This window comes from Magnolia sinica, chromosome 6 (assembly GCF_029962835.1).
Source record: "Magnolia sinica isolate HGM2019 chromosome 6, MsV1, whole genome shotgun sequence".
In the NCBI taxonomy this organism is placed as follows: domain Eukaryota; kingdom Viridiplantae; phylum Streptophyta; class Magnoliopsida; order Magnoliales; family Magnoliaceae; genus Magnolia; species Magnolia sinica.
This window is the reverse complement of record NC_080578.1, coordinates 12,684,175-12,695,708: the sequence shown is the minus strand read 5'-3', so window position 1 is coordinate 12,695,708 and position 11,534 is coordinate 12,684,175. Positions and strand designations below refer to the sequence as shown.

The following is an 11,534-nucleotide window of genomic DNA, read 5'->3' as shown; positions in this document are numbered from 1 at the left end:
TAAAAGAGAAGCGCAAATGACTTATATTCAAATAAGGAAAAACCATCATTATGACGGTATTTACACCACATCACGACAATAATCGCTCATCCAAACAGGTCCTAAATCTCAGGCTCAAAGATTTGATTGCGTTGATGAGTAATGCATTCTAATTATGATCCACACGATACTAATACAAACAGCCACATGAAAACTATATTACAACATTAATCTAAGGACTAACTACCCTCGGAATGATGATCTGCTTTCATTCTCAAGTTCCTTGCTTCAAACTCCTCAATTGATGAAGGCAATTCACTCATAGTTAAGCTAGACATTATCAGCAGGAGAAAGGAGACATGGTTTTCTCAGCTTGCTCAAACGCCATTCATCAATATTTGCCATCTGATCAGGGTCTAAATCTGGGAACTTTCGCTCTCCTAAAGTTACCAGAATAGTTTCAGCTTCACCAAGAAGATAGGCAGCATCCCTAACACTGTCTTCCCTCACTTCAATGACGCCACAAAAGCATTCCATGGATATCACACGAGGCAGGTTGGTAAGGCAAGCACCCAATATATCAGCAATGGTTTTTCTTAACCATTGGAACAACTTGTCAACAGTCCCAAACTTGTCTTCATAGTCCTGTAGAATAGTCTCACCGATCCTGTACATGGAACTCCCAGCCAATACTTCTACAGGCCATTCACCGGGTCCTGTCTCTCGGACGCGCCCATCTGTGAAATTTCGAACACTTTCCTTTGCTATCTCAGAAAGTCTTCCGATTATCTTCGCTGCGTATTTTTCTTCAGTGACCAATTTGTGGAGATCCTTGTCGAGCCAACGATCATAAACATCGGTGCCACGCCAGACTATATCTGTTGCCTCCTTCATTCTACTTGACTCATTGGCATCCAGGTTCGCTTCTATGAGCCTTACATACCTGAGGCCTTCATTTACAGCTTGCCGTAACGATCTGATTGTATTTTCATCAATATAGGGAAGTGCGACAGCAATGCTTGTGAGGGTAACCACAGGCAGAGCCCAGCAGTTTGGAGGCTTCTCTCCAATTGGGGGAATCTGGTTGCTATCAAACTCAGCCACGCCATTGAAACCTTCTGATAAATTTGATTTTAGAAGGTTAATCAGATCAGTAGGTTCATTGTTCCTGCCCTTTTCAATCCATTTCTCTGTGTCTTGCTGGCCACTTTCCATAATCAGATGGACTAAATCATCCTCCCCTTCAAGATGCAATACAAAACCCTGCGGGTCCTCGGACTCCCATCTGTTAGATTCCAAATTCCTCTGACGCTTGCAGCAGCAGGGTAAGAATGTACTGAGCCAACTCACTGGCAGTATAGGAGCCAGCGAAACAAACTTGCAAACTAGTACTACTGCAGTTTGGATTCCAATACAGGCATCCAGAATTCCATGTTTTGAGACATGGGCGATTTTCCTACATCGTCTGCTACTAATGCGGAACGGCAATGGGCTCTTATTCCATTTTACTAGCCTCTGAATCCAGTACTCCTCCACCTTAAACCAGCTTCCTTTTGGGCTCTCAGGGCTTCCTTGTTGGCTCTCCAGGCTTCTGAAGCTAATAGCATTGTACCATCTAAAAGCTGGGGCAATGTTACCAACTCCGACTGCGATCAACTGAGAAATTAAGATTAATTCAATTGACCACTTATAGTCGGATTGCCCGCTGCAGAAGTCTGATGATGACGAAGTAAACGTTCTGACTAAAGCTTCCAATAAAATCAGCACACTGAGGAGGCAGAAAACTCCTGAGGCAATGCAAGTAACCGAGCGTCCCAAAACGTACTGAGGACTAGAAGAATGGGCCATCATCCAATACTTGTTTACAGTCTCTTTCAATTTATCAACGCAGAACACCTCAGCCTTGTCCACTTCTTCATCTAAAGCCAGTTTATGCTTCTTATCATACTGTTGTTCCAGCTGCCGCTGTTTATGCTTCTTCTTATACTGGTGTTCCAGCAGCTGCTTGGCTGTTGGAACTGTTAAAGCAGAAGAAACCAAGATCGCAAGCAAAACGATCATGAAAAACATGATTATGGTGTGCTCAGGTAAGAAAGCATAGATCGCACCGGTACCCATCTGAATACCGATGTTAATGACCATGGTGATCACGAGAATAACCAAGGCAAGAACGTTTGAGAACAATCCAGAGTCCTCCATAGTTCCTAGAGAGGGCATGAAGTTGCCCATTGCAGTGCAAATAAGGATCGTGCCGCTGAGCTTGGTTAGCTGTTCTTCACCGCGTGGCATGGATGTGCTCAGATCCACGGGCAGTTTTGTGGCAATGGCTAAGAGGGTCAAGGAAGCAGCATTAAGCGAGAAGAACTTGCATGGGAACCAGAGCTTCTGGCGACGGAATCCATGAAAGGCGTCGATTGCCATGGCAAGCAAGCACAGAAACGAAGCTCCAGCTATGTAGAAGCCGATCCATGGCAATGGTTCGCTGAAGTTCTCGCTGTCAAGCTCACCAGTGGCACTGCAGCCATGCAGCCCCATCTATTCTCTTGTTATGCTGTCGCTTGCTTGTGTTCTTATTGTCCGTCTGAAAGATGACCACGAATTTGCAAGTAAGGTGAGAATGTAGAAAAGCATAGTGAAAACAAAAGGGATGCCATCAAGAAGTAGTACAAACGTGTGTTCCTCTTGTCAGTTCATAAAAGAAAACCCAAAATGCTCTTGCCTCAGCTCGCTGCTGCAATAGACAAAAGGTCGTGTGGGTTGGTCCTAAGAGGCCGTGTGCTTTGGTCTGGTTGTTTGGTATTTATAAGGTGAGAATGGCGTCAAATTCAGAGCTGATCCCAGCAAAAATTCAAAGATTGGCCGAAGGCGATGATAGGAGAAAGTTAGGAAGAGATAAAGAGCCTAGAAGATCAGAGAGGAATATTACGAAGCTTAGAAGACGAGAGACTAGTTTTTTTTTTTCTTTGCCACACTTGTGTATCAATGTATATCAAGAGACTTTAACACTCCAACACTCCCCCCCACGTGCAGAGTTAGGGATATGCATGACGTTCCGTATTTTTTAAACTCCGCAAGGAAACATACTAGGTAAGGGTGGAGGAACACTCAACTCATTTTAAATGATGAAAATAAACATACTAGGTAAGGGTGGAGGAACGCTCAACTCATTTTAAATGATGAAAATGTCAAACAACCAGTTGCTCTAAAAGCTCGAGCTGAACTCATTTTAAATGATGAAAATGTCAAACAACTGGGTGCTCTAAAAGCTCGAGCCATCAGAGGACGAGGGACAACACCACAAGGGAAGATACTGGGTAAGGGTGGAGGAACACTCAACTCACACAATAAACAAGCTAGATTGAGGGATATTTGCTGCTCCTAGGATTCCAACATATAACCATTGGCTCTGATATCATGTTAAACAACCAGTTGCTCTAAAAGCTCAAGCCGTCCTTCCATTACAAGATGGGTGTATAACAGGATGGACCTATTGTTTCAAGCCATATGGCCCACTTGAATTTTGGATCTACCTCAATTTTTTGCTCACCCCTAAAATGAGCTGGTTAAAATGAGGGGCAGGATGGATATCTCAAAACTATCAGTGGGCTTCATGACTTTTTCAACTGTCATATTGAGAGAGAGGTTGTTTCAATGGTGGCATTCAATGCAACTGTTTCAAGCCATGTAGCTCAATTGAGTTTTGGATTTGTTTCATTTTTGGGCCCACTCCCTCAGTGATCTAGTGAAACTGGTAGATAGGGTGGATTATCGAAAACATCACGTTGGGCCCCATGCTCAGTTTCAATACCACTGTTTACTTATGTATGATTGCATGATGATGTATGTGTTTTATCCATGCTGTCCATATGTTTTGCCCCCTCACTTTAGGGCATGAGCCACAAATGAGGCTGATCCAAAGTTCAAGTGCACCACACCATCAAAAACAGTGGGAATAATGACATCACCATTGAAACCTACCCCAAGGCCCATAACGATGTTTTTTGAGAAATCTACTGCATCCATCCATCTTGCCAGCTCATGTTAGTGGGTGGGTCCAAAAATGAGCAAGTCCAAAACTCAAGTGGGCCACAAGGAGGGAAACAGTGGAGAGGAAATGCCAACCATTGACATCTTCCCGGAGTCCATGTTTGATTATATGCCATTCAAACAGGTCATAAGGTCATTCCCACTAGAATGAACTAAAAAAATTCAAATATAATAGCCTGATCCAAAACTTCTGTGGGCCCACAACTGCCCCACGAATGTTTCTATCATTGTAGTTTACTACCAACTATTTTGTGCTATGTGGCCCACTTGAGTGTTGGATCTGCCTGATATTTTGGCCCACCACCAAAATTTATGTGGCTAAAATGGTGGATGGGTTGGATTTCTCAAAAACATTACAGCGGACCCCACAACTTTTTCAGCTAGAACGCATTCCACAGTCGGCTTTCAATACTGATTGTTTCCTACCATGTGGCCCACTTGAGTGCTGTATCTGCCTAATTTTGCGCCAACCCGCTAAAATTGTGTGGCTGAAATGGTTGATGGATTGAATTTTTCAAAATCATCATGGTAGGCCCCACGACCTTTTCAGCCAGAAAGGGTTCAATGGCCAGCATTTAATATCATTTGGTCCTGCCATTTAGCCCACTTAATTGTTGGTTCTATTTGAATTTTGTGACCACACCTAAATTTATATATGTGAGTAGAATGATAGACGGATTGAATTTCTCAAAAACATCACAGTGGGGGCCACGACTTTTTTAACTGGCCATGATTGCAATCCAAAGAGAGTTCAATGCTTGGAATTCAATACTCTGGCCGTGTGGCACAATTGAGTTTTACACCTACCTTATATTTTGTCTCACACCCTATTACGTGTAGGCAAAACAGATAGACAAGGTTCAAAAACATCACGGTAGGATCCAGTGTTTCAACGGTAGCCATTCACACTGTTTTGTTTTCAGCCTTTGGGGTCCACTTAAATGTCCAATCTTAGTGGCTTTTAGCCTCAAATCCTACCATGGACTAGGGGTGTCAATGGGCTGGGCTCAAGCCTGCAAAATTTAGAATTTTGAATAGGCCCGACCCGAGACCCAGCCCAAAATAGTTCAAATTCTGGGCCGGGACCAACCCTAGGCCCAGCCCGTTGATAGCCCTAAGTAGAGTGGATGAACGACCTAGAATTCAACAACAGCACCAATGCAATGAATCCCACCGAACTTTTAGTCTCCCAATATCTCTTCTCGACGTCAACAAATGGGGTAGACAGATAAACATGGTATGCAAGTAAGGGTAAAGGTACCTTTTACGAGATAACGAACCTTTTCATTAACCAGCCATAAGTCAAGGTCAAATGAGGTAATTTTTTACAATATTTGAAAATGGTACATCGATACTTGGAAATATTTTAAAAGCATGTTGTGATTTGTCAATAAACTAAATTGCAGATGGTTGTATGATAAAAACTCTTTTATATATTTTATTAGGATTTTTTTCCTTTCAAAATAAAAATTATTTTGAGTGGATTTTACCACAAAATTCCTCCCATTACCACAACGGGTCCACGATACTAATTTACAAGGTGGTGATTCTCAAGGAATGAAATTACTAAATTATCCTATATATTTTTTCTTTAAAAAGTGATAAAGTTGAGAATTGCAAGGTACACATGGTATGTGTATGATATTCAACTTGCCTAATATATGTACCCCACTATGATGACCACTCAAAAATTCTAATTAATTGAATCATAAGATGGGCTACACATGAATTTGGATGTTTTTGAACGGTGTATAGTATATTATATGGTGTGGTCCACCTTCTTGTTAGATCTGCTAGAATTTTCACTTGTGTAATCTTCCTGATAGGATGCATATGTTGGATAGATTGGATGCCATACAAGTAGATTGTAGTGGCCACAATTTTGACCTCATCACTTTTTAAAAAGTGACTAAGGAGGGCAATTTTGTAATTTCATCTATCAGAAGGGATCCACCAACGTTTATTTTTTCTTGACAAAGTGGAGAATTCAAATTTACGGGATTCATGTGATATGTGTCTGACATCTAACCCATCCAACAGATGAACAGATAATACTAACAAAAAATCAGATCAATCAAATCATCAGATAGGATACAATTAAACTTAAATATTTTGAGCGGTGTATATTATTTTTTATAGATTGGCCCACCTTATGATTGGATCTGCCAATTTTTTGTTCGTTTAATAATCATGCCAGGGCATGTACTTCCATCCCTTAAAAAGCACATCCACATAATTCTTAATTGTCTAGGAGCTATTTGGTAAAATCCAAATCATAGAGGAATTTTGGCCGTGATGAAATCACCCTTGCAAACTATTTGGGCCTGACATGCTGTTCTACAAGTAGAACTATCAACTGGCCGGGCTGGGGTTCGTCTCGGTCCGGATTTTGAACTGTTTCAGGCAGGGCTGTTTGGCAGGGACGCGGATTGCGTCCTACCCCCCTACGGTAATCCATCCGGGCAGGGCTCTGTGGGCCCAACGTAATGTCAGTGTTTTATCCACGCCTTTCATCGTTTTTCTCATATCATTTTAAGGTATAAGCAAAAAAATGAGGCAGCTACAGTCTTAAATGGACCACAAAGTGGGGATTGAATGTCCACCATTAAAAACTTATTGGGCGCTAGAGAAGTTACGGATTAAGCTGATATTTGTTTTTTCACTTCATCCACGTCTACATGACCTTATTAATAGGTTGGATGGTAAAAAAACATCACAATGGCTCTTAGAAAGGTTTCAACGGTGGGTGTCACTATCATTGCAGCTTCCTTTGGTGTGGTCCATTGGAGCTGTGGACATGCTTCATAATTATGATCATGACTTAGAATGATCTGATAAAAGCAATGAACGGCGTGGATAAAACACTTACATCATGGTGGGCCCCACAGAGCCCTGCCTGGACGGATTACCGTCCTGCGGGGGGTAGGACGCAATCCGCATCCGTTTGGCAAAACCTATTTAAAATTCTGAATTTGGTAGGCCCAAGCCCGACCCATTGACACCCACATGTACAAGGTCCAAGCCCCAACTGACTTTTGAATTTTAAGCCTGAGCCAACCAATTGACAGAGTAATCTTAAACACTTGAATCAGTTGCCCAAAGCTGGGAATGATCATCTGTGGACCCAGCTGTGATGTTTGTTTGGAATTCTAACAAAACTGTGAATCTGGTGTGTGTCCTCATAATCAACGTACATCCCAAGAATTATTCTAATCCAAAATTATGATGGAACGCACCACAGCCACAGGTAGTGATGTGCAATCATACCTAATGACCTATATGCTCACGTGGTGGGCCCACCTGAGTTTTGGAAGCAGATTGCATGGTGTGCCGCACACCACCGACCTCCATGGTGTGTTGAAGCCAACAAGTTCTGTGAGCCCACCATGATGTATGTGTTATATCCACACCATTATCCATGAATCCCAAATTGAGGTAGATCCAAACCTTAAGTGGACTACACAAAAAGCAATGGGAACACACACCGTTGAAAGTTGAAACCTTCTTGGGGCCCACCATGATATTTATTTGCAATCTAACCTACTAATAAGGTCACACGGGAACACAAAATAATATCTTGATAAGAAACTTCCGTGGACCTCTAAAGTTTTCAAAGGTAGGCTCCCCACTACTTTGTGTGGAATTTGTCCACATGAGCTTTAGAATTGACTATTTATGAGTTCATGCTTTAAAATAATTTGGCAAAATGGATGAACGGTTTGAATATAACACAACATAATAATGGGCCCACATAACTTAGTGTGGCCGACACACTGGGGATATCCATGGTGTGTGCCACTCCTCGCAATCTACTGCTGACAGTTTTGATGTGGAAATTTAGATTCATAAAAGTTGGGGTGCGGATTAGCCACGGATCCTTACTCTTGCTTGGGTGGTAGACTCCCAGGAGTTTCAACACCCGGTCAAGGGTTTGAGTATCCATAGGTGGTGAAATCCCACTATGGTGCGAGTATGTGGGGTTATGTGTGCGTGTGTTCCTTTTTTAGTTTAAACCTTAAAATGATCTCTCAAAATGGATAGATTGTGTGGATAGGTACTTTGTGGGCCCATCATGATGTATGTATTTCATCCATACCGTCCATCCATGGTATGAGCCTAAAAATGAGGTAGATCGGAATCTCAAGTGAACCACATCAATGAAAACAATGTTTGAAAGCTCACTGTTAAAAACTCACTGGGGCCACAAAAGTTTTGGATATTTTTTTCCCCTTCATCCAGGTCTGTATGACCTAATCAACAGTTTGGATGTCAAATATACATTACAGTGGACCCAAGTGGATTTTAACCGTGGACATTCAATTACTACTGTTTTCCTACAGTGTGGTCCACTTGAGTTAAAGTGAATTTCTAACAAAAGAAAAGCGACTGCGTACTGAGTAACTCAGTACGCTAAGCCTATCGAGTAAACTCTGTTTGGCTCACTGTGGTTAATATATTCTATCCACTCCTTACATCGATTTTAAAAATAATTTTTGGGCTTAAAACTAAAAATTAAGTATATCTAAAGATCAAGTGGGCCACACCACAAGAAACAGTGTGTATTGAATCTCAACTGTTGAAAATTTCTTGGGGTCCAAATAAGTTTTGGATCAATATGATATTTTCTTTTTACCTTCATCCATGTCTTTGTGATCTTGGATGACAAATAAACATCACTTTGGACTCTAGAGAGGTTTCAACGGTGGAAATTATTATTCCCACTGTTTCCTATGATACGATCTACTTGAGCTTTAGAAATGATTCAATTTTGGTATCAACCGTTAAAATGAGCTGAAAAAACGGATGGACGGCGTGGATATAGCATATCCATTAACAGTGGGCGCAACAGAGTTTACTCAGTAAGATAAAAGCATACTGGGTAACTCAGTACGCAATCCGAATTCCTAACAAAACATCACGGTGGACCCAACCTAGCTTCCGACCGCAGTAACTGCAGACAGTATCGATCCATGGCATCGGCTCGCTGAATTTCTCATCGTGGAGCTCGCCAGTAGAGCTGCAGCCATGCAGCCCCATCAATTCTCTTTATTATTCTTTTGCTTTGCATGTTTTCTTCCTGTCCTTTTGAAAGATAACCATGAATTTCTTACTGAAGTGGGAATGTAGGAAAACAGGGTATAAAGAAAAGGGATACTACAAAGAAGCAACACAAAGGTGCGTTTTTCTTGTCAGTTGAGAGAAGAATACCTTGAAATTCTCTTCCCCCAGCTAGATGGGCAGAGTCCCTCCAACTATCACACTTTCTCTACTTGCGGAAAAGCTCTGCTCGCAGAACGCTTTTGAATTCTGATATCACTGAATCCCAGGAGACCTGCTTAAGGCTCGCTGCTTCAATAGCCAAAAGACCTTGTGGGTTGGTCCTAAGAGGTCTAGGCCAGAACGGCGTCAGATTCGGAGATGATCCTGGCGAAAATCTAAAGGTTTGGCCGGAGATGATGATCGGAGTAAGTTAGGAAGAGATCAGAGCTTGGAAGATGAAAGAGAAAGAGAGAGAATTAGGAAAATTTTAGAGCACGGAATATGAGAGAGAGAGAGCGAGAAATGGGGGTATGCGTTGGAGCTTGGAAGACGAAGGGGCATGGTTAGAGAGAGAGAGTGTGTGGGTGTGGAGTGAGGAGGTTTTTCGAATATTATATAGGATTTTTTATGGGAAATTTCGTCCGGGTTTCTCGGGAATCAAGTTTACTAAATTACCCTTGTATTTTTTTTTCCTCAAAACAGCAATAAAGTTGAGAATTGTAGGGTTGATGTTGTATGTGTATGACATCAAATCCAATCCGTCCAACATATGCAGCTCACCATGATGATCATGATAAAAAAATCTGGTCACTTGAATCATCAGATCGGCTATGCTTGAATTTGGATTTTTGAGTGATGTATATTATTTTCTATGGTGTGGTCCACCTTCTTGTTTGATCTACAAAATTTTTCATTCATCTGAATCTTCATTATAGGATTCATCAGTTGAATGGGTTGGATGCTACATAGGGCCCACAATTCTCCACTTCATCACTTTTTTTTAAAGTAATAGATAAGGGCTATGTTGTAATTTCATTGCTCAAAAGCTTCCACGCACTTTCTATTTTATAAAATTTAGAATTCCCGCCATTTTCCGGTAATAATTCTTCTTAAGATAAAATTACCCTGCAAAGCCTAATCCGCCGGTCCTTGAATTTTAAGGCCCAGGCCTGATACTCCATTCCAAGCCCGACTAGAGTCGTACCAGCTCAACCAACTGACAACCTTTCATTTTTAACATGTCAAATCAACAGGGGCTCAACATTTTTGGGTTCCTTAGGCAAGTTATAATAATGAGGCTTTGAATTTAATTTTTTGAGAACTTAATTAAGTAATAAAATAGGTAATTGTGGTCTTAGGTTTTAGGAGAAGAATTTATTAAGAATGATGCTATTATTTTGAAAAGAGACCGTAGAGTTATACTTTTATTATTGATAGTGCTGGTTTTTAAGATTTGTTTTTATTTTTAATTTCAAATTTGTAAACTAATTTTTAGATGTTTCTATTTTTTAGGTTTTTTAATAAATTTTATTTCAAAAATTTTAGCTTTTTTCTTCTTCTTAATTTTAATTTTGGGACCTTCATAATTAAGAATTTTAATTTTGCTATAATATAAATTAAGGGGGAAACAGAGTGCGTACCGAGTAACTCAGTATAATTAGTGTACCGAGTAAACTATGGGTCCCACAATCATTCATGCATTTTATCCACTCCGTCCATACATTTTAGCAGATAAGTGTAGGTCATTAGCCCAAAAATGAAGCATATCCTATGGTCAAATGGACCACACCACCGGAAAAAGTGTGAATTGAACATCTACCATTGAAATTTTCGTGGGGGCCATGAAATTTTTAGATCAATCTGATATTTTTTTTTCACTTCATCCATGTCTTTGTGATATTATGAAAAGGTTGGATGACAAATAAATATCACTGTGGTCCATAGAAAGGTTTCAACGGTGAAAATCATTATTTCCACGGTTTCCTGCGGTATGGTCCACTTAAGCTTTAGACATACCTCAAATTTGGGCTCAACCACTAAAATGATCTGAAAAAATGGATGGATGGAGTGGATAAGACAAATACATTCACAGTGGGCCCAACTGAGTTTACTCAGTACCGAGTAACTCAATACGCAATCCGATTTCAATCAGATAAGGGGCTTAGGCGATTGCCTCACCTGCCTACCCCTTTGAGCCGCCCCTGTCAATCAATGGCCCACAACTATCGACGGTAAGGAAAAAATACAGCAATCCACAATCAACCCAAAAAGTTGCAATCAGTCAAATTACGTGTGGGCCCATCTGTAAACTCTGAATACAGTGTGCCTCTTCATGTTCAGGCGACATCCTGGAATTTTCCTAGTCCAAAACTAGAGTGGGGATCATGCACCACAGCCACAGCTAGAGATGTACAATCACGGCTAAAGACATATGCGTTGACGTGGTGGGGCCCACCTAAGTTTTGGAA

General features: G+C 41.1%; 1 protein-coding gene across 1 annotated transcript; it reads right to left on the bottom strand.

Moving 5' to 3' along the window:
- Positions 1 to 9,662, bottom strand: LOC131248306 (uncharacterized). Its single transcript, XM_058248543.1, has 2 exons — positions 9,235 to 9,662; positions 1 to 2,560 (listed from the first exon to the last, which is right to left on the bottom strand). Exon 2 carries the CDS (start codon positions 2,512 to 2,514, stop codon positions 310 to 312), a length of 2,205 nt encoding a protein of 734 aa, XP_058104526.1. The 5' UTR covers positions 2,515 to 2,560; positions 9,235 to 9,662; the 3' UTR covers positions 1 to 309.
- Between the last annotated feature and the right edge of the window lie 1,872 nt (positions 9,663 to 11,534).

What these genes read in the sequence shown, in the direction of transcription:
- LOC131248306 (XM_058248543.1), bottom strand. Translation starts at nt 2,514, where the DNA reads ATGGGGCTGCATGGCTGCAGTGCCACTGGTGAGCTTGACAGCGAGAAC.